Here is a 24,864-nt window from a genome sequence, read left to right on the forward strand (position 1 = left end):
GACGTTGAGTTAGTTGGTGATGGACAGGGAGGCCTGGCGTACTGCAGTCCATGGGGCTGCAAAGAGTTGGACATGACTGAGTGAACTGAACTGATAAAGATATATATAATAAAGCCTACCTCAAAGCAAGGAAAGCTATCAGAGATCAAGAAATGCATTATATAATGATAAAGGGATTAATTCTCAAAGACAGCAAAACAATCCTTCAAGTGTACATGTCTAACAATAGAGTGTCAAACTACATGAGGAAAAACTGATAGAGCCACAGGCATAAATGGACAAATCAACTATCATAATTGGAGACTTAAAACCCTTCTCTCAGACAGATGGATCTAGCAGGTAGAAAATCAGTAAGGATAGAGCTAAAACTCACCACCACCACCAATCAACTGGATACTGACTATGGTGAACATCTAAGACAAATTCATCCAGTAATAGAATACATATTCTTCTCAAGCCAGCATGGAATATCACCAAGATAAACATCTGGGCCATAAAACACGTCCTAACAAATTTAAAAGAATGAAAGTCATATAATATGTATTCTCAGCCCACAATGGAATCAAACAAAAAAATCACTAATAGAAAAATAACTAGAAACTCTCAAAATACATAGAGGTTAAACAACATACCTTTAAATAAGCACATTCAAATGTCAAAAACCTCAAGAGAAATTTCAAAATAATGCTAAATAAAAATGAAAACTCAACTGATCAAAATTTATGGGATGCAGCAAAAAGCAGTGTTAGTATGGAAATTTATAGCACTGACTGTAAACAATAAAAAAGATAGATCTAAGACAATTATCTAAGCTTCCACCTTAGGAACCTATAAAATGAAGGGTAATTTAAATCCAAAGAAAGCAGAATTAAAAACCAGGGCAGAAAGCAATGAAATTGAAAACAGGAAATTTATAAAGAAAATAAATAAACCCAAAAACTGGTTCTTTGAAAGCTGAACAAAAATCAATAAACCTCTAGGCCAGGCTAACTTAGGAAAAAAGAAGACACAAATACTAACATTGGAAATGGAAGAAGGAACATCACTACAGATCCCCTGGACATTCATTGAAAGGATAATAAAGAAATACAATGAACAATTCTATGTCCAAAAACTTGATAACCTAAACGAAATGAACCAATTTCTTGAAAGACAAAATCTGTAATATGCAAACAAAAAAACAGAAAATCTGATTAGATCTCTATTAAAGAAATGGAATAAATAAATAATTAGTAACCTTCCAAAACAGAAAGCACCAGGCCAAGGGGGAGTTCACTCATGAATTCTACCAAATGATTAAAAAATAAATAAATAAAAATGACCATTCTCTGCAATCTCTTTCTGGAAACAGAAGCAGAGGAAATACTTCCTAACTCATTCTACAAGGCCAGTACTGAACCAATACTAAAACCAAAGACATTACAAGAAAAGAAAACTACAGACCATTATCTCTCTCATTAGATACAAAATCCTCAACAAGATATGAGGAAATCAAGTCTAACAAGGTATTTTAACAATTATATACCATAAACAAGTGAGATTTATCCCAGGTATGAAATACTGGTTCAACATTTGAAAATAATGTATTCATGACATCAAAAGGTCAAAGAATTTACATATAGTTACGACTATATATAACTATAATTGACCCTTGAACAAGGCAGAGGTTGTGGCAGTGACTACCTCTTTGGCATAAAAAAATCCACATATAACTTTATAGTAGGGCCCTTAGATAATCCTTGGGTCCAGATCTATGGATTCAACCAAATTGTGAAGTACTGTAGTATGTATTTAATAGAAAACAATATATACGTATAAATGGATCTGCACAGTTCAAACCTGTGTTGTTCAAGGATCAATCATGTATCAGTAGAGAAAAAGCACTTGACAAAATCCAACATTGACCCATGATAAACTCTCTCAACAAACTAAAGTGGATCTTCTTCAACTCGATAAATAAGATAAAAAAAACCTATAACCAACATGTTTAATAGTGAGAAACTCAAAGCTTTCCCACTAAGTAAAGGAACAAGGTGAGGATCATCTTACTACTCCTCTTCAACATCATACTGGAAGTACTAGTTAATACAGCAAGTCAAGAAAAAGAAACAGAAGGTATATAGATAGGGAAAGAAGAAATAACTTGGCAACAGTAAAATAATGCAAATTTCACACACAGAATTCAACATCCTAAGCCACTGAACCACACTTCAACTTTCTTAAGTACTTTTGTTTCTTTCCTAGTGGGGAGAGAGGTCAACAAAAAAGTCAATAGCTTATTTTCCGATAGCCTCTTTTACTGGAGCTGTGACTTATTTGTCATAAACAGTTAACAGTTTTCTGCATGCAACTATAATGACAACTTTCAGTAGAAACTTCATGGGTATTAATGATAACAAAACATCAAGTGTTACTTACCCACAAGTAATATGTGAACTGAAGTGCAAAAATAGCAATGCCTTCGTTATCAAAGGATCCAGCTACTGACCGAGAAATGTAACCTGGTACAATAGCAATAAAGCAAGCAGCTAAAAGTCCTGCTCCTTGGTTCCAAAGTTCTCTGGTAAGCAGGAAAGTAGATATAGAGGTAAGGCCGCTAAAAGTTGGTGCAAGGAATACACATACATCTCTTATGTGAACTGTTATGTTCAACGTATTTAAAATCCAATGGATAAGGCCAGCTGTTATCATCAACCCTGGGTAAACCTATGGAAAAAAAAAAGGAAAATTTAATTAGAAATATAAGAAGGTAGCTGAAAACACTAAGCTCTTTATTATTACAAATTAGGTTGAGAATAAGCTCTCACAACAGTTTGCCTTTTTTACATACTACAAAATTAAATGTTCTTTTTCACCTGGACACAAAAAATTCTCATATGCAGAGATATATATTTAAGCAAAAGAAGAAAGATCAGACTGAATGAAGGAATAAAAGTGAAGATGTTTAATGATGGAACACTGGGTAACTTTAAAATTGTCCCCACTAACTCAATCTTTCACTATAAACAGGGATCTATCTAACACATCCTTAAGGATGGGGTTTTAACAATTTTGCCCATATTTGTGTTTAAGGGATTGAGAAACAAACAGAAGATGAAAAAAAAGTTATGTGCAGTTATTATTTAAGTGATGTTTATAAATGATCCCTTCCTCCCTTCAAAGTCAAGATCTGGAAAGTGAACAATTCTAGCTAGGAAAAGGAGGACTAGTTAGAGAATTCAAAAATAATATTTTGGAATTCCTCGAAGGTTGACATTTTTACACTTCTTAAAATACTTAACAATGGAAAGCAAATAAACTAGAAAAGGCCCAGTTAATAGCTGTACTCTTCAACCTCTCCCCAAAGGAGGAACACGAAACATTTAAGATTCAACGAACAATAAACAGGACATTAATTCTGAGCTATTTGTGATTAAAATGTGTATTTACACTTTCATCCTTAGCTACATCCTAAAAGATTTTTTCTTTCTCCATCACTGAAACTATAAAGAATGTTATAAATTTACTTTCTGAGCCATACTATTTAAAACTGCAAACTTTCCATGGTCTTTAAACCCACTCCTTTGCTTTTTCTCCATAACACTTATCACCATTTCACATAGTATTTATTTTACTTATTTACTTACTATTAAGTAAATACCCTTGGGGACTTTCCTGGTGATCCAGTGGTTAAGATTTCCCACTTCCAATGGAGGCAGCATGGGTTCACTCCCTGGTTGGGCAACTAAGATCCCACATGCTGCACAGCATGTCCAAAAATAAATAAATAAACGCTCTCACAGAATACAAGCTCCAGAATAACAAGAAAAATTTCCCCAGCATCCAAATAACAATGATAGGCATAAAACAGATGCACAATATCTACTGAACACAGGGAAGGAGTGGGGTAAGGAAAGGGGAAAAAGTATGGCAATCATCACCATTCTTAAAAATTAAAATTTTGTTCCATTACATATACAATACCAGGTCCCAAGTGAACAGTTTTGCAGGCAATATTTTTTTAAATGGAAATAAATCTGAAAATATCTAAATACGGTTGATTGAACTGACATATGAAATAATACATAGAAGTATTAGATGAAAAGATCATGACAAAACTACTCAACAACAAAAAAGGCATGTTTAACCTTAAAAGAAAGAGAACCTGGAAGGGAATCCTTTAGGTTCTAAACATAAAGAAGCATTTCAAACTAGGCACTAATACCAGAGAAGTCTTAAGAAAACAAAACTCGAGGCCCTAATACATACTTTAGGTACTTTAGGTGGTTGGGGGATAGTTACTGCTCACCACTGAGATTAAAGAAAAGGCCTAATTCCCAGCACAAACCCAGGGCCTGTTTATGAAACTAGAGAATTCTACCCACTCATCAAATGAAACAGTAAGCAACTTCTGCCTTACTTCCAAATCTTTAAATAGAAACAAAACAAGAAATAACACATTCACCTCATGGGTGAGTATGGGTTCCACATTTATACATGCAAGCTCAGTCACTAAGACATCTCCGACTCTTTGCAACCCCATGGACTGTAGCCCACCAGGCTCCTCTGTCCATGGGATTTTTCAGGCAAGAGTACTGGAGTGGGTTCCCATTTGCTTCTCCAGGGGACCTCCCGACCCAGGGACCCAACCCGTATCTCCTACATTGGCAGGAGGGTTCTTTACCACTGAGTCACCAGGGAAGCCCTCTCCACATTTACAACAACTTCACATATAAGAAACTTAGATATAAGAAACTCATGTACGCCTGGGGCAGATTCATGTCAATGTATGGCAAAACCAACCAATATAATATTGCAAAATAATTAGTCTCCAATTAAAAAAAAAAAAAAGAAACTTAGATTGAGAAACAACTTCTAAAAACAGTCCTAAACTTCTGAGGGATCCAGCAAAAGGAAGTGAAAAAGATTATTATAAGGATGGTTCCAAATACCAGGACACCAGGAATCTCAGAAAACCAGCCTTCACTGAGGGTGAATTCAAGATAAAAAGTTAAAGACATACCAGGAAACAAACTATAGTAATCAAAGATTAGTACAATAAAATATATGACAGCATTCACACCACAAGCAATACAGATAAAAGTCATCTACCATATTTTTCACCATTCAATACCTTTCTAATCAACCTCAGAGGCTATAATGACTATTCTTCTGTATCATTATCCCTATTTACAAAGACAAAAAGATGTCTCAGATTATACATATAACATCTCACTATCATGGAGAACATATTCCTTCCAAATGAAAAGGGAACATTTATAAAATTTGGCTATATCTTGGGGCCACAAATCATGTCTCAATAAATTTCAAAGGATTAAAATTACAGAATTTGTTTTCTAACACTAATATATTTGAAGTAAAAAGAAAAATAAGATGATGAATAAATTCTCTTATTTTTAAAAGTTAAATACAGTCCTAAGTAACTCATGAATCAGAGAAAATTATAACAGAAATTAAAATAATTTTGATTTGAAGACAATGAAAACAACACATATCAGAACTTAAGCAATGTAACTAATACAGTGATCATGAGGCAATTTGGAGCTTCAAAACAAATAGATTAGTAACAAAGAAAAGTTGAAAATTATTGAGCAAACAGTATCATGAAACTAGATAAAAACATCAAACTCCAAGAAAGGAGGAGGAAGGAAACAAACGGAAGTTAACACAAGACAAATATTTAATAATCAACAAAGTTTCTTTGGGTTAAAGAATCTACTAAAATTGATAAACCTCTGACAAATGTGATCAAGAAAAAAATGTTAAATGTATATGTTTCTCCAGTAGGTGCCTTGTCTTTCATTTTCTCTCAAACCATTCTCCGTACATCCCAAATCCTAAAAACATTTTCCTTTCTATCATCTTCTGGACATTATAATTTCCCATAAATTATGAACAATACCTAATCTACCTGGAGTAATTTGAGACAGGTTTAGGACCTGGAAAATTAGAATTATCTGATTGTTCTACATTTCTATTTCCTGCCAAAATGTGTTTTTCAATAATGCTTCTATAGAACAAAACAAAAACCCAAGTAACCTGAAGTTAAGAGTGTGACAGGAGCTTCTCCCCCTAACCTCCACCACTTGTCAGAAATAATGGCTGGTATGAGATAACCCCAAAACAGGCTGGGGGCTTGGGGTGTGTGAAGAAGTGTATCAGGAAAAGAGATTTAACAAATTAAATAACAGATAATCAGCCACAGAAAACGTATCAGTTAACTATATAAAACTTTTAAGAATTGCCATCACCTTAGTGATGAATGATTTACTCAAATCACTGAAAAAATTTAAGATTAACATGAGTAACTGCATATATACTTACAGTACCACCTACTATTCTTCCTAGTGGATACCATGCTCTTTCATCAAACCAATTTAAAAATTCATAAAACCCATGAGACGCAAGATGATGTGTTGATCTATAGTTAAACCTAGAGAAAATAGGAAAAAAAGAAATGTTATAAAACCTGGTTTAATAGAAAGAAATAGCTCTAGCTTTCTAATACTATATTTTATATTTAACTCTTTATACATAAATCTATGGCTATATAAATATATCTTTCATAACAATTTTCCTCAAACCCGAACAGCAGATTATTTTCTAAGAAATTGGGTTATACCTCTAAAAATAACTAAAAACAGAGCCCATTCTCCCCCCAAAAACAAGTCTACACAACTAGTAATGATCAAATTAACATTTGGCCATTGCTTGGGGTACAGATGGTACATAGCTATGAATCTGAACAAAAAATGTGATGGTACATAAAGTTTACCAAATCTTCAAAGATGTCAATGACTCTCAAAACATTAAAAACCACTAACAGAATACAGCACCAAAATGAAGCTTGTACATTCAATATAACTGCTTTCAATTCCTGCTTATTTAACTTATATGAAGAATACAGCATGCAAAATGCTTGGCTGGATGAATCACAAGCTGGAATCAAGATTGCCAGAAGTATCAACAACTTCAGATATGCAGATGACACCACTCTAATGGAAGAAAGTGAAGAGGAACTAAAAAGTTTCTTGATGAGGGTGAAAGATGAGAGTAGAAAAAGCTGGCTTAAAACTACATTCAAAAAACCAACATCATGGCATATGCTCCCATTGCAAACAAAAGGGGGAAAAAGTGATTACAGTGATGGATTTTATTTTCTCGGGCTCCAAAATAACTGTGGATGGTGACAGCAGTCACAAAACTAAAAGATGCAAGCCTGCTCCTTGGAAGGAAAGCTATGACAAATCTAGACAGGTATTTAAAAAGTGGAGACAGTACTTTATCAACAAAGGTCTGTATGGTCAAGCCATGGTTTTTCCATGTAGTTAGGTACGAATGTATATGAGAATTAAATCATAAAGAAGGCTGAGCACCAAAGAATTGGTGCTTTTGATTTGTGGTGCTGGAGAAGACTCTTGAGAGTCCCTTGGGATCAAATCAGTCAATACTAAAGGAAATTAACCCGGAATATTTACTGGAAGAACAGATGTTGAAGCTCCAATTCCTTGGCCACCTGATATGAAGAACTGACTCATTGAAAAAGACCTTGATGCTGGGAAAGATTGAAAGCAAAAGGAGAACGGTGGCAGAGGATGAGATGGTTACACAGCATCACCAACTCAATGCACATGAATGTGAGTAAATTCCAGGAGATAGTGAAGGACAGGGAAGCCTGGCGTGCTGCAGTCCACAGGGTTGCAAAGAGCTGGACACAAGTTAGTGACTGAACAACTATAACTCTAAAAATCACAGAAAGAAAGAGTTAAGTTATAAATAACTATAAGGTGAACTGTGTACTGTAAAATAAGAACATGACCTTAACGAATGAGAATTTTGATCAATGAAAGACAACCTAACAAATAAGAAGAAATGAGATGGAAGAAGCCATAGTCCAAACTGCAACCTGAAGTAACTGCAAACTATGGTGTGTGTGTGTGGACATGTGTGCACGCCTGGGTGCGGGAAGGGGGAGAGTTGAAGAGGCAATATTCAGGATGGTTCATGTTTAATATAAAGTTGTTGAGGGTGGGAGAGAGGCAAAAGAAAATCCTGCATCAACCTCAGGGTAATGAGCAATATGAACTGCTAGGCAGGTGGATCCCTGTAGATGACCATTGCCAAGCAAGGAAGTGGGCCTCAGGGGTATCTCCAACACACATAGCCAAGTAATTCAAAGAGTGGAACGATGCTTTCCAGATGAATAGGAAATCCTCATATACAAAGTCAGCTTGATATATCCTTCCCAATAGCAAATCACGACTTTCCAACGCACGATCACTAGAAACAAAATGCTGTAATATTTTAAAGACAGACTTGATCTAATACAAATAAGCACACATCCAAAAATCAAACGAGAAAAATAAGCAACATGAAAACTAAGCATCGAAATCAACCAACAGAAGAACTAATACCAACAGACATGAGAATAACTTCAGAAGTAAGATAAGCCACACAGTCTGAAAGGAAGTATAACCAAGAGGTTTAGAGTACAAGTGTTAGAATACTACTGCCTCGGTTTGGATAGCCTGCTTCCACACTTACTAGCTATGTGACCTTGGCTGGGCAAATGACTTATATTCTCTGTGGTCTAGTTTCTTCCTCTGTAAAAAAGGAATAAAAATTGTACCTATGTCAATAAGGTGGCTTTGATAAATAAACAATATAATGTCCCTAAAGCACCCAGAGGCTACTGTTACTAGGTGGCTCAAGAGGTTAAAGCGTCTGCCTCCAATGAGGGAGACCCGGGTTCGATCCCTGGGTCGGGAAGATCCCCTGGAGAAGGAAACGGTAACCCACTCCAGTATTCTTGCCTGGAGAATCCCATGGATGGAGAAACCTGGTAGGCTACAGTCCACGGGGTCGCAAAGAGTCGGACACGACTGAGCGACGGAACGGAATGGAAAAGCACTATTTGAATTTTTGAATGTCAAATTAAAAATAAGCTAAATATTAAAAAGGTTAAAAATGCAAAGCAAATTAGTAACAAGACAAAAAGTGTCTTGAGAGGTGGCATTTGTAAAGATGGCAAAGTAGGTGACAGCAGCCTTCATACCCCCAATAAAAAATAACAGACAGCTATCCACAAAGGAAAATATTTACGGGAAGCTCAAGTAGAACTGAGACCCTACAGCAGCACAATGAAGCAAAGGATGGAGAGCAACCACACGGATGGAAGAAGGATCACTAGGGTGACTGGCTTAGCTGAGACATCTGGAGACAACCAGGATCAACAAAGGGTGGAGGCCATCAGGATCAGCCACGTGGCAGGTACCCCTGCACTCCCCATGGTCTGCTCTGTGGTGGACCTAGGCAGGCTTTTTGACTGAGGACAACAGCACCCATGAGAGTTTTCACAAAGGAGGACCCCATTAAGTATTCATCAGAGCAGACCCCAGTGGCCTGCTCTACAGAAGACAACAGCTTTCACCAAAAGTCATCACTGCCACAGGGTCCCTGGAGAGGGAGATGCTGCTATTGCTCTCAACAAGAAAGATTTGCTGCTGCACTGTCCCAGGACTAGGGCTACCACGGTCCCACAAATACTCGTGAACCCCAGAACCAACTGTTAAGTGCTTACACTTCAGATTCCAGCTCTGCAGCCGCCTAAGCTCCAGATCCCGGCTCCATGGTTGGCTCGACAAGTGCCTATGCTCTGGGCCCCAGATCTACAGCTGAGCCACCACTGCCTGTGCTCTAGCTCCCAGCTCCATGGTGACTCCACGGGCATTAGCCAGTAACACAATTAGGAAGACACCGGTGAGCTGGGCCAGAGGCCAAGAAAGATTTCCTTGGCCACATAACTCGCCATGGGAGAAAAAAAAGATCAGAAGGTCCCCAGTAGCCCTTACAGCCCCCATGGACACTGGCAGCCTTGGCCACTGAGAACCTCCACAGTGTGCAGTCTTCTCTTAAACTCAGCTATTAGAACTGCACGAAGACTACACCCCTGGATCTTACCCGGGATAAGAACTGCCAGTCTATCCAGCTGTCACTCTTGCACTAACCCACAGATGAAGGTCTTTCCCCACCAAAATTATTCCACAAAATGGGCAGACATAAAGGTGGCTCAGATGGTAAAGAATCTGCCTGCAATAAAGGAGACGCAGGTTCAATCCCTGGGTTGGGAAGATCCCCTGGAGAAGCGAATGGCAACCCACTCCAGTGTTCTTGCCTGGAGAATCCCATGGAGAGAGGAGCCTGGGGTCAAAAAGAGTTGGACACGACTGAGAGACTAACACACTACACAAAGTAAGGCTACAAGAAATGTTAAAAAAAAAAAATCAAGAAAACATGACAACGCCAAAGGAACACAATTATTTTTCAGTAACTGACCACAGAGAAATAAATCTATTTCTCAACAAAGACTTCAAAGTAATTGTTTTAAGGAAGCTCAGCAAGCTACAAGAGAACCCAGATAGACAACTCAACAAATCAGGAAAATACCACATGAACAGAATAAGAAGTTCAACAGAGACAGAAATTATACTTAAAAAAAAAAAAAAAACCCAAAGAGAAATATTGGAGCTAATTAAACAAAATGAAAAAGAAAATGCAGTAGAGAACATTAATAGTATACTTGAACTAGCAGAAGAATCTGAAAACCAGAAGAAAGGTTACTTGAAATTATCAAAGCAAAGGAAAAGAAAAGTAAGTGAAAAATAGCCTACATCAACTATAGGCCATCATCAAGGGTAATAACTGCATTATAGGAGTTCTAGAAGGAGAGATGGGGTAGGAAGGTTATTTAAAGAAATAATGGCTTAAACCTTCCCAAATCTGGGAAGAGAAATTGAGTCATCCTGGCATGTGGTGTTCACATGCCCCAATACATATTCAACTCACACAGGACTTCACTGAGAGATAATCTAATAAAACTATCAAAAATCAAAGAGAGAACTCAGAAAGCAAGAGGAAAGAAACTCATACATGAGACCCCACATAAGGCTATCAGATTTCTCAGTAGAAACTTTGCACCAGAATAAGGTATATAGATTCAAAGTGCTAGAAGAAAAAACTGCCAACTAAGAATACTCAGCAAAACTGTCAGAAAAAAAATTCCCAAACTAAAAAAAGAGAGCGAGAAAGAAAATTTGCTGGAGTTCATCACTACCAGACCTGCTTTATAAGAAATGTTAAAGGGAGTTCTACAAGCTGAAATGAAAGGACAGTAATTAGTAACTTAAATGCATATACAAAACTCACTGGTAAGATACGGACATAAACAAATTCAGAATATTCTAGTACTGTAACTGTGTGTAAATCACTTAACTAGTATAAAGGTTGAAAAACAAAAATAAAAATATCTGCAGTTTCAATAATTTATTAAATACAAAACATAAAAAGACTGACATAATGGCTTAAAGTTGACTGTTAAAAGACGTTTTATTTAAACCTCAGGGTAGTCACAAAGCAAAAACTTATAGTAGATACAAAAAGAAAGAATACTATGAAGGGAAACTATCAAATCACAGAGGAAGATAGCAAGAGAAGAGAGGAACAAAAGAACTACAAAACAATCATAAAACAAATAACAAGATGGCAGCAGTTAAGTCTTTCAGTCAGTCAGTTCAGTCGCTCAGTCATGTCTGACTCTTTGCGACCCCATGGACTGCAGCACGCCAGGCTTCCCTATCACCAACTCCCAGAGCCTACTCAAACTTAGGTCCATTGCATCGGTAATGCCATCCAACCATCTCTACCTATCAATAATTACTTTCAATGTAAACAGATTAAATTCACTAATCATAGAGTAAGCAAATATATTAAAAATACAATACCCAAACATGCTAACAGAAACTCACTTCAGCTTTAAGGACACACACAGCCTGGAAGTGAAGAGACGGAAAAAGATATTCTACACAAATGGAAAGCAGAAGAGACCAAGATTGGCTATACTTTTATCAGACCAAAAAACAAAGAACCCCAAAATTGTAACAGAGATACAAGGTCATTCATTACATAATGATAAAGGAATTAATTCATCAAGATACAAAAACTGAAATAGACAGCAATGCAATAATAGTAATGGGATTTAATACCCTACTTTCAAAGAACAGATGAGAAGAAGAATATAAAGACGGAAATAGTGGACTTGAACTACACTTAAGACCAAATGAATCCAACAAAAAACATTCCATTTAACAGTAGAACATTCAGTCCTCTCAAGTGCACAGAGAATATTCTCCAGGATACTTCATATCAGTTCAGTCGCTCAGTCGTATCTGACTCTGCGACCCTATGGACTGCAGCACAACAGGCCTCCCTGCCCATCGTCAACTCCCCGAGTTCACTCAAACTCATGTCCATTGAGTCAACGATGCCATCCAACCATCTCATCCTCTGTCATCCCCTTCTCCTCCTGCCCTCAATCTTTCCAAGCATCAGGGTCTTTACAAATGAGTCAGCTCCTCACATTACGTGGCCAAAGTATTGCAGTCTCAGCTTCAGCATCAGTCCTTCCAATGAATATTCAGGACTGATCTCCTTTAGGATGGACTGGTTGGATCTCCCTGCAGTCCAAGGGACTCTCAAGAGTCTTTTCCAACACAATTCAAAAGCATCAATTCTTCGGTGCTCGGCTTTCTTTTATAGTCCAACTCTCACATCCACACTTCATATGTTAGGTCAGAAAACAAGTCTTAACAAATTTAAGACTGAAATTATATTGAGTATCTTTTCTGAGCACAACAGTATGAAATTAGTGATCAGTAAGAAAGCTAGGAAATTCACTAATATGTGGAAATTGAACAATATTCTCCTTAATCAATGGGTCCAAAAAAAAGAGACAGACCCAAATGGAAACACAGTAAAATGTAGCAAAAGCAATCTGAGAAGTTTATAGCAATAAACATCAACATTAGTAGAAAACAGGTCTCAAATAAACAGTCTAACTTTATACCTCAAGGAACCTGAAAAATAATAAATTATGCCCAAAGAGAAGAAATAAAGATCAGAGCATAAATGAGTGAAACAGAGACTTAAAAAAAAAACAGGAAAAAAGTTTTATTCCACTTTTTAAGATAAGCAAAATTGACAAACTTTTGGCTAGACTAAGAAAAAAGACAAAATCAGAAACAAAAGAGGAGGGGACTTACCCGGTAGTCCAGTTGTTAAGACTCTGAGCTTCCAATACAGGGAGCACAAGATTGATCCTTGGCTGGGGAACTAAGATCCCACACACCACGTTAAGGCAAAAAAATTTTAAAAGAAAAAAAACTAAAGAGGATGAGATTACAACTACTCCCACAAATACACAAAGGATTGTAAAAGATTATTAACAATTATATACCAACAAATTGGATAACCCAGAAGAAATGGACAGATTCTTAGAAACAACCTATATCAAAGACTGAACCAGGAAGAAACTTAAAAAATCTGAACAGACCATTAACAAGAAAGGTGACTGTTGGGGGCTTTTGATTACTAATTCAAAGAAAAGTCTAGGACCAGATGGCTTCACTGGCAAATTCTACCAAACATTTAAAGAATTAATGCCAATCCATCTCAAACTCTTTCAAAAAAATGAAAGAAAAAGCACTTCTAAAATCATTTTACAAGGCCATTATTACCCTGATACCCAAGTCAGATAATACAACAAGAAAACTACAGGCCAGTGCCCCTGATGGACAAAGATGCAAAAATCCTTAAGAGAATACTAGCAAATCGAAATCAAAGGCACATTAAGAGGAGCATGCACCATTATTAGGGGCTGCCACTTAAAATGGATTTAAAATGGTGCTAGTGGTAAAGAACCTGCCTGCCAATGCAGGAGACCGAAGAGATGCAGGTTCAATCCCTGGGTTAGGAGGACAGATCAACCCACTCAAGTATTCCTGCCTGGAGAATTGCATGGACCGGGGAGCCTGGCAGGCTACAGCTCACAGGGTTACAAAGAGTCAGACACAACTGAAGCGACTTAGCACATAGCACACCACAATTCCCTGGAATTTATCCCTGGGAAGTCAGGAATGGTTCAAAATATGAGAATTAATAAATGTGATCCCATATTAACAAAATGAAGGATTAAAATCATATAATCCTCTCAATAGATGCAAAAAAGGCATTTATAAAATTCAACATTCTTTCACAACAAAAACTAAAAATGTAGGTACAGAAGAAATTTACCTCAACATAATAAACACCAAAATATGAGAAGTCCATAGCTGGCATCATACTCAATGGTGAAATGGTGAAAGTTTTTTAAGATCAAGAACAAAACAAGAATGCCACTCTCACCCTTCTATTCAACACAGTACTAAAAGTCCTAGCTTTAGCAATTAGATAAGAAAAAGAAATAAAAGGCTTCCAAATTGGGAAGGAAGAATTTAAATTGTTTGCAAATGACATGATCTCATATACAGAAAACTCTAAAAATTTTACCAAGGATTCACGAAAAACATTAAAAAAGCAGTTGTATTTCTATACACTAAATATGAATTATCTGAAAATAATTAAGAAAAGCAATACCATTTACAGCAGTATGTTTAAAAAGTCAGTAAAATGCTTAGGAATACATTTAACCCAGGAGGTGAAAGACCTGTACACTGAAAAGTATAGGACATTGATAAATGAAGACAAAAGCAAATGGAAAGATACTCCACACTCGTGGATTGAAAAAATCAGTATTGTTAAAATGTCCATATATACAACATTGTAAATCAGTCATACTCCAATAAAAAAAAAATTCTGAAGTCTATATTGCCCAGAGCAATCTACATATTCAATGCAATACCTATAAAAATTCCAATACTAATTTTCACAGAAACAGAAAAATAACCCAAAATTTGCATGGAATCCCCAAAGACCCTGAATAGCTAAAGCAAACTTGAGAAAGAACAACAAAACTGGAAGCATCAAATTCCCTGATTCCAAATCATGTTACAAAACTACAGTAACCAAAACAGTATGTTACTAGCAAAGAAAAAAAAAAAGAGAGAGGAACACTGGAACAGAATACAGAACCCAGAAAAAAACTACTCTTACAGTCAACCAACCTTTGACAAGGGCATCAGAGATAAACAATGATGGAAGACTAGTCTCTTCAACAAACGGTGTTAGAAAACCAGATATTACACGAATGAAACTGGACCCTTATCTTACACCACAGAAAAAAATTAACTCAAAATAGATTACTGACTTCAATGTATGATATGAAACCATAAAATCCCTAGAGGAAAGCATAGAGAAAAAGCTCCCTGACATTGGCAACGATTTTTTCAGATATGATGCCAAAAACACAGGCAATAAAAGAATAAATAAGCAGGACTATATATTAAAAGGCTTGTGTACAATGGAAAGACTACACAATATGAAAAGATACCCCATGGAATTAAAGAAAATGTTTGCAAACCATATATCTAATAAGGGGTTATTATCTATAATATATAAGGAACTCATACCACTCAAAAGCAAACAAAAAAATCCAAAAACCCATACAAAATAGGACTTAAAAAAATGTTCAAAGAACCTGAAAAGGTATTTTCCCAGAGACACACAAATGGCCAACAGGAAAAAGAAAAGGTGTTCAACATCACTATTCAGAGAAACAGCAACTCAAAACCACAATGAGATATACCCTTCACATCTGTTAGGATGGCTATTACCAAAAGGATGAGGTAAAAAATGCTGTTAAGGATGTGGAGAAAAGGGAACCCTTGGTATATACTGTTGGTGGGAATGTAAATTCATACAGCCATTATGGAAAATAGTATGGAGATTCCTTTTAAAATATTAAAATAGAACCAGTATGTGATCCAGAGATCCTATTTTTGGGTACACTATAGACCTATGAAAATCCCATGGATGGAGGAGCCTGGTGGGCTGCAGTCCGTGGGGTCGCTAAGGGTCGGACACGACTGAGCGACTTCACTTTCACTTTTCAGAACCACTTTCACACATTGGAGAAGGAAATGGCAACCCACTCCAGTGTTCTTGCCTGGAGAATCCCAGGGACGGGGGAGCCTGGTGGGCTTCCGTCTATGGGGTCGCACAGAGTCGGACACGACTGAAGTGACTTAGCAGCAGCATAGACCTATGAACAATATGGGGGTTAGGGGCATCAAGCCTCTGCAGCTGAAAAATAAGTCAGCCCTCCAAGATACTTGCTTCCTCCACATCTGCAGTTCCTCTGCATCTATGGATTCAACCAGCTGCAGACTATTTATCAATGAAAAAAAAATTTGTGGATCAGTTCAGTTCAGTTCAGTCACTCAGTCGTGTCCGATTCTCCACGACCCTATGTAAATCAGTACACTTGTGCAATTCAAACCTGTACTGTTCAAGGGTCTGCTGTATACCCGCAGGAGACAAGATTAGTACACAGAAGATGCATGAGCACTGACTTCCATGTGCACTGCAGCATTATTCTAATATCCAAGACATGGAAACGACCTAAGGGGCTGTTGATGTATGAATGGATAATGAAAGTGGAGTTATATTATAACATAAATAATAACGTATATATACACAACATTTTATAATTATGCATTTATGTAATGAAACATTATTTGGCCACAAACAGAAGGAAACCTTGCCATTTGTGATTTATGACCCATGTACAAACCTGAAAGGCATTTATGCTAAGTGAAATAAGCCAGACAGAAAAATGCTGAATAGGATCACTGACATATGAACTAAAAAAAAAGTTTAACTCAGAAAGAGTAGAATGGTGAATGTCAGAGGATGGGGGATGGAATAAATGGGGAGACACAGGTCAAAGGTTACAAACTTCAATTAAAACAAGTTCTAAGGCTCTACTGTACAGCAAGATGACTAGATTTAGTAATACTGTATTATATACTTGAAATTTGCTAAGATGGGATCTTAAAAGTTCTCACCAAAAAAAAAAAAAAAAACTACGTGAAGTGACAGATGTGTTATGATTGTGATAATCGTTTCACGATGTGTATGTGTATCTCAAATCATTATGTACATTAAATACATACAACTTTGTCAATTGTATCTCAATAAAGCTGGAAAAAAGTATTAATGAAAAATTTAAGAAATCATAAAACGTAAATCCAGTTTTCACATTTAATCATTAAAAAAAAAGAATCACTATGCTTCACAGATGATTATGAAAAAACACAAATTTCAAAACACTAATGATAAGGAGATCAAACCAGTCAATCCTAAAGGAAATCAGTCCTGAATATTCATTGGAAGGACTGATGCTGAAGCTACAATACACTTTCGCCACCTGATGCAAAGAGTCGATTCATTAGAAACTACCCTGATGCTGGAAAAGACTGAAGGCAGGAGGAAAAGGGGACGACAGAGAGCGAGATGGTTGGACGGCATCACCAACTCGAAGGATATAAGTTTGAGCAAGCTCCAGGAGATGGTGAAGGACAGGGAAGCCTGGCATGCTGTAGTCCATGGGGTTACTGAGACACTGAACAGCAAGCATAAAGTGTAACTTAAAATCATCCACAGAAAATAAACAGATTTTCTCTGAAGGAATATCAATTAATTGCCATCACTGAATGCTACAAAGGCAATGAAATTTCTGACTATAGGAAAACGATTTTAAAATCAGAATTTAGTAAAACAACGTCTATTTTTCAGCAACAATTCTGGAAATCTAAGCTAGTGCTAGAAATGCTAAACATGGGTCAAAGTATTTCAATGGCAGAAGGCCTAGTATTTTAGCGAGAACCAGGGCTTTAAATTTTAAATGCAATTTTTCAGATTAAAAAAAAAAAGGACTCCAAGGGATTATGAACATGTTTTGAAAACTAAGAAACATGGGGCTCCAACTCTATAAAGTTGTTCTGCGTGATATTTTTAACTTTTCATTTTATATAACTCTTGACCTCTCCTCCCTCTTTGTTGAATCATTCTCTTTCTTTGGCTCTTAAAACTACAATAGTCTCCTAATTTTTACCCTATATCTCCAGTTCTCTTCTCTGCTTTCTGTACAGGCAAACTCCTCTACCCAAGATCCTCTTAGCAACTCTAAACTCTTCCCCAAGGGATGTCAGTCATAGCTGGGTATGACTGTATGCCACTATGCCCACAATTTGCCAATGTCATCTCCCTATCTATATGTTTTTTCCCCCTTGAATGTCACAAAGGCATCTCAAAGTCAACATTCAACTAGACTCATGATTGGACCCCACCTCTCTACCTTCAAAACAAGCACATACACTGTGTCTGCTTTTAGTGTTTCCTATCTACCACCTAAATTGAAAAACACAAAACTCTAGGTGTCATCCTGGAGTGTTCCTTCTCACTATTTAAATAGCTTTGAAATTTGTCTAATCTTTTCCTACTCGGATACTAGCACAGAAATCTAAGCTATCATTTTTAAACTACACTACTTACTGCAATAGCCCCTAACTCAACCCCCTATATCCATTTTGCCCATCTCATTCCCCAATCTGTAAATACTGTTTCTCAACAAAGAATGTGGTTTCAAAATGCAAATGTAATTACACTGCAGTCCTCTGCTGAACTAGTCAAGGGCTTCATCTCTTAAAATGAAATGGAAGGAACCTTGGCTTAACACAGAGGCACACACACTCTAGCTCTGCGGTAACTCTGGTCTTGCCTCACAGTTTACCACCTCCCTACTTTCCACACACCCACCTTCCAGCCCTCCAGACTCGCCTTGTCCCCTCCAACCTCAGACTGCCACTCCCCTACCTCTATCACTGCCATCTCCCCTCTCAGCCTAAATAACTCATCCTTCAAACTTCAGCACATTTTCTGCGGATGCTGTTCTGGGGGGGCGGGGGCAGGGGGAGATTCAGTGTACTTTTTTCTCCCTAGCACTTGCCACAGATGCAATTTCACATTAGTTTACTTGATTAATACTTACCGCGGTAGATAAATACTTCCACAAGGAAACCACATGTCTCCAACACCTAGCATAGCACCTGGTACATAGTAGCCCTAAAATATTCGTTGAATAAATAACTGATTTCAAAAATATGTTTTAAATAAATGAAATACAGTCTAGATAGCTTCCCAGATAGCTACCTAGGGTCAACTTTAAGTGGTATCCCCAAAGTTAAAGACTAAAACCAGTTTAACTATACCTCCTGAGATCCAAACCTGAAGGCAGAATTAGAGTTAAAACAAACAAGCAAGTTCATTAAGATTCTATTGAAAACCTACTCAAAGAATAAAAAAACTAAACATGAATGAAGAAAGCTTTTTGCCCTATTTTATCCCCAGGGTCAAGTCAATCCTGATACGCAAGGCTCCCAAAACTCCCTTAAGTGAAAGTGAAGTTGCTCAGTCGTCTCCGACTCTTTGCGACCCTGTGGACTGTAGCCTGCCAGGATCCTCAGTCCATGGGATTCTTCAAGCAAGAATACTGGAGTGGGTTGCCATCTCCTTCTCCAGGAGATCTTCCCAACCCAGGGATTGAACCTGGGCCTCCTGCATTGCAGGCAGATGCTTTATCCTCTGAGCCACCAGGGAAGCCCCACTCTCTTATTTCACTGAGCACTTTCAAGTAACAGCAGTCACTTCTCTTCTTTCAGGCACATAATACATTACTGCCCCTGTGTGTTAGTCGTTCAGTCATGTCCAACTCTTTGCAACCCCATGGACTATAGCCCACCAGGCTCCTCTGTCCATGGAATTCTCCAGGCAAGAATACTGGAGTGCCATTTTCTCCTCTAGAGGATCTTCCTGATCCAGGAATCGAACCTAGGTCTCCTGCATTGTAGACAGATTCTTTGCCACCTGAGCCACCATGGAAGCCCTATCTTCCCCCATACAACACACCACTACCACTAAACTAATCAGTCCTGTCTGTCAGCTAAATTAACTACAGAGATATATAAATGGTGGACACCTTACCTAAGTGTTCTTGCTGCTTAGTAACATTACCGACATTTAGGACTACCAAAGGCTTTTTGCCAACAAAAGTAACTGAATTTCCATGATGCCTTCTGAGGTTGAACACTTTTCATATATTTATTGGTCTTTAACCTTCCTCATAAGTGTGTGCTGAAGTACTTTGAACATTTTCTCTAATTAATTTGATGAAGTTCTTTATACTGTTCTTTCGTCAGTTATATGAGTTTATAAACTGCTGTCATTCCATAGCTTCTTTTCACTCATAATGGTATTTTTTAAATAGAAATTCTTGACATAAACCTAATTCATCAATTCTTTGCTATGGATTAGGGCATTTTTTCTAGTTAAAAAAGTCACTTGGTGCCCCAAGGTCATAAAGGTATTGTATTCTTCTTCATGACAATTAACAGATTAAACTTATTTAGGCATGTAATACACCTGGAATCAATTATTTTATATCATGAGAAATAAGGGTTCAACTTTATTTCCTCTGTATTAATATAAATAATTGTTCCCCTGCCATTAACTGAAACAACTAGTTTTCAACTAGCTTTTTTTTCTCCACTGCTGTACAGTTCCACCTCTACCATAAACTAAGGATTCATCAGTGCAGATCTGTTTCTGGACTCTATTCTGCTTGAGTAATCTTTATGTCCTCCCATAATATGCAAACTTTATAAGTAGAGCTTCACATAAGTAGAGCGTCAAATAAAATCTTGAGTTCAAAGAACATTCTAAAACTGTGCCTCTTATAATTTGCCCTTCTGCATATTCACATAAATTTTAAACTAAGCTTGCCAATTCCACCAAGAAAATCATGTTGGGTTTTGACTGAAAGTCCATTAATTCCATACATTAATTCGGGAGAATTAATATCTTTACAATACTAACCCATCCAACCCATAAATACACTTTAACTCTTTCATTTAGGTCTTCTTTAATGTCTCTCCAGAAAATGTATAATTTCACCTCAGAGGTCTCACACATTGTTTGCTTAGATCTATTCCCATTTTTAATAGAATCATTTATTTTTAAAAAATTCTGCTTGACATAGTGACAGGTACCTTGTGATATTTTACTTTGATTTTATAACTAGAAACGTCACTAGATTCCTTCAGGCTTTAAATCTGAAAATCAATAAATACCCCTATGACTATGTTAAATAGAGATGTCTCAAAGACTACTACTTGACAAGTTTCAAATTTTTAAAACCCTGTTATAAGAGGTAATATTGTCTTCCCAAATCATTTCATTCTTTCTTATAACTACCAATCTTTTCAATTAGCAGAAAATACAGATAAACATTAATTTCAAAGTAAAGACATTTAATTGAAATATTTAACTAAGATATGTAATATGAAATTTCAAAATGGAATAAGCTACTACATTCTCAAACTTTAAAGGTCTTAAACCTTTATTCAAACAAAATCTTAAAAATAAAGGAAAAATAAAAGTATCTTTAAAATAGAAATTTAAGCCTATATTTAAAACATTTATTAGTAAGTCAATCATTAAGAACAATTAGGTTCTTTCAGAAACAGAATCTTAAACTTGAGGTTACATATCATAGTTGCAAAGATGCTAACCATCTCATCAAATTTGTTATTTTCTTTTGGTCACAAAACTGTAAAAAAAAATTTGACTTAGATGTACCTGTCAAACAGTAATCATTTTTTAAAAAAGTATTTCTTGCTGTTAAAGATACCGTTCAATTAAATGATGTGAAAGTTTAGAGCCTAGTAGAAAACTTCAGTTCAAGATTAAGTACCTATACGTAACAAAGCTTATATTTCTCATTATATGTATACACACATATAGGTACAAATTAGAGAGAGTAAACCAAAGGCAATGCCAAAGAATGCTCAAACTACCGCACAATTGCACTCATCTCACATGCTAGTAAAGTCATGCTCAAAATTCTCCAAGCCAGGCTTCAGCAGTATGCAAACCGTGAACTCCCAGATGTTCAAGCAGGTTTTAGAAAAGGCAGAGGCACCAGAGATCAAATTGCCAACATCCGCTGGATCATGGAGAAAGCAAGAGAGTTTCAGAAAAACATCTATTTCTGCTTCATTGACTATGCCAAAGCCTTTGACTGTGTGGATCACAATAAACTGTGGAACATTCTGAAAGAGATGGGAATACCAGACCACCTGACCTGCCTCTTGAGAAACCTGTATGCAGGTCAGGAAGCAACAGTTAGAACCGGTCATGGAACAAACGACTGGTTCCAAATAGGAAAAGGTGTACGTCAAGGTTGTATATTGTCACCTTGCTTATTTAACTTATATGCAGAGTACATCATGAGGAACGCTGGGCTGGAAGAAGCACAAGCTGGAATCAAGATTGCTGGGAGAAATATCAATAACCTCAGATATGCAGATGACACTACCCTTATGGCAGAAAGTGAAGAGGAACTCAAAAGCCTCTTGATGAAAGTGAAAGAGGAGAGTGAAAAGGTTGGCTTGAAGCTCAACATTCAGAAAACGAAGATCATGGCATCTGGTCCCATCACTTCATGGGAAATAGATGGAAAAACAGTGGAAACAGTGTCAGACTTTGTTTTTTTGGGCTCCAAAATCACTGCAGATGCTGATTGCAGCCATGAAATTAAAAGACGCTTGCTCCTTGGAAGGAAAGTTATGACCAACCTTGATAGTATATTAAAAAGCAGAGACATTACTTTGCCGACCAAGGTCCGTCTAGTCAAGGCAATGGTTTTTCCCGTGGTCATGTATGGATGTGAGAGTTGGACTGTGAAGAAGGCTGATCGCCGCAGAATCGATGCTTTTGAACTGTGGTGCTGGAGAAGACTCTTGAGAGTCCCTTATACTGCAAGGAGATCCAACCAGTCCATTCTAAAGGAGATCAATCCTGGATGTTCATTGGAGGGACTGATGCTAAAGCTGAAACTCCAATACTTTGGCCACCTCATGAGACGAGCTGACTCACTGGAAAAGACTCTGATGCTGGGAAAGGTTGGGGGCGGGAGGAGAAGGGGACGACGGAGAATGAGATGGCTGGATGGCATCACCGACTCTGTGGACATGAGTTTGAGTGTACTCCGGGAGTTGGTGATGGACAGGGAGGCCTGGCGTGCTGTGATTCATGGGGTCGCGGAGAGTCGGACACGACTGAGCGACTGAACTGAACTGAACTGAACTGAAACCAGAAGTACCCAAATTTTAATTTGTAACACTGTGTTACAGATTCAGTTGTTACTACAAGTAGAGTCTGGTTATTTCATTCTATTTGAATTTCCAGGAAACCCAATCCAAACTGATTAGACATTTTCCCAAAGAAAACATATAAATAGTAACAGCTAGTTGAAAAGGTGTTAAACATCCTAATCACCAGGGAAATGCAAATCGCAACCACAAGAGATAACACTATACACCAGTCAGAAAGTCTATTACCAAAAAGACAAGAAATGTATGTTGGTAAGAATGTGAAAAAAGGAAACCCATGCACACTGAATGGGAATGTAAACTTATGCAGCCACTATGGAAAACAGTATGGAGGCTTCAAAAAATAAAAATAGTACAATCACATGACCCAGCAATTACACTCCTGGGCATTAATCCAAATTACTATCCTTAATAGGTATCTGTACACCCATGTTTGTTGCAGCAAAGGCAAAGTATGGAAACAAACCAAGTATCCACTAACAAATGAACAGATAAAACAAAATGTGGCGTACACATGTACAAGTACACACCCACAAAGGAATATAATTCAATCATAAAAGGATACGGACTCGGACATGACAGAGCACATACACACAAACACACACATAAAAAAGAAGGAATCCTGTCATTTGAAACAGTAAGGATGGACCTTGAGGGCATTATGCTAAGTGAAATAAGTCAGGGAGAAAGACATAAACGAGATCTCCTTTATGTGGAATCTAACCCTCTCCCCCAAACAAAAAACCCCAAAGCATTCAGATACAGAGAATAGACTGCTACCTGTCAGAGGTGGGGTGGGGGAAATAGATGAAGGTAGTCCAAAGGTTCAAATTTACGGTTTTACCAATACTGTATTATGTATTTGAAAGTTATTCAGATCTTAAAAGTTCTCATCACAAGGAAAAAACTCTGTCACTAGGTGTGGTAATCAAGTAAACTTATTGTGGTAATCATTTCACAACATATACATATATGAAATCATTAGGATGTATACTACATTAATACATTGTTATATAGTAGTCATACCTCAATTGGAAAAAAAAAGAATCTGGGTGGGAGGGTTAATAATGGGGGAAAAAAATTCAAAACAAATATAAAAGGCACTTGGATTAATCGTACAACTACTCTTTTCCATTACAGTAAATAACCACAAAAAGAATACGTCTATCACTCATTTGTTTCACCTTCTTATGGAGCAATTTTAGCGTGATCTTTTTTTAGCTCTTTTTTCCATTCACATAGAAACCACAGCCATGCATCTTATTCCCCTTTCTTCATGCAAGTCTCCTCAAATCTGAAATTCATTCTTGAAGAAGCATTTTCTAATACTATATCCTCCCTTTCCCAATCCACCTGAATTTGTGTTTTGAAGACATCAAGTTGGAATCTTTACTCTAGTTCGCCTGGCAATGGAATATTTTTTCCTGATTTTTGTATCCTTGGAGGCATCATATAGTTCCTGGCACATCACTTATAAGGGTCAATTAATTCTCCTTTCTAGCATACTAGTAGTGAGTGCTAACACTAACTTAAATCTTAGCTCTTCTTCATTAAATGCAAGCTATCATGTGCACAAAAGTAGTCTTCAATTTTAGCATGTCCAATTTAAATATTCAAAAAACATTTAAATACCTGGGGAGGGTGTTATAGATGAAAAAAGATGGACCATAAATTGAAAACTGTTGAAGCTGGGTGATATACGGAGGTTCATTACAGTATTCAGTTCAGTTCAGTTGCTCAGTCGTGTCCGAATCTCTGCGACCCCATGAATCACAGCACGCCAGGCCTCCCTGTCCATCACCAACTCCCAGAGTTCACTCAAACTCATGTCCACAGAGTCGGTGATGCCATCCAGCCATCT

General features: G+C 37.2%; 1 protein-coding gene across 1 annotated transcript in view; it reads right to left on the reverse strand.

Moving 5' to 3' along the window:
* The window catches only part of STT3B (STT3 oligosaccharyltransferase complex catalytic subunit B), a 109,483-nt gene that overhangs the window by 45,801 nt on the left and 38,818 nt on the right, over nt 1–24,864 (reverse strand). Inside the window, exons 2-3 of the mRNA XM_055414755.2 lie at nt 6,325–6,433; nt 2,419–2,706 (exon numbers count right to left, since the gene is read on the reverse strand). Of these exons, the coding sequence (XP_055270730.1) occupies nt 2,419–2,706; nt 6,325–6,433 (397 nt within the window). The remainder of the gene's footprint in view (nt 1–2,418; nt 2,707–6,324; nt 6,434–24,864) is intronic.

Source organism: Moschus berezovskii, chromosome 24 (genome assembly GCF_049115385.1).
Source record: "Moschus berezovskii isolate FMDL1 chromosome 24, NW_MosBer_1.0, whole genome shotgun sequence".
Lineage (NCBI taxonomy): Eukaryota > Metazoa > Chordata > Mammalia > Artiodactyla > Moschidae > Moschus > Moschus berezovskii.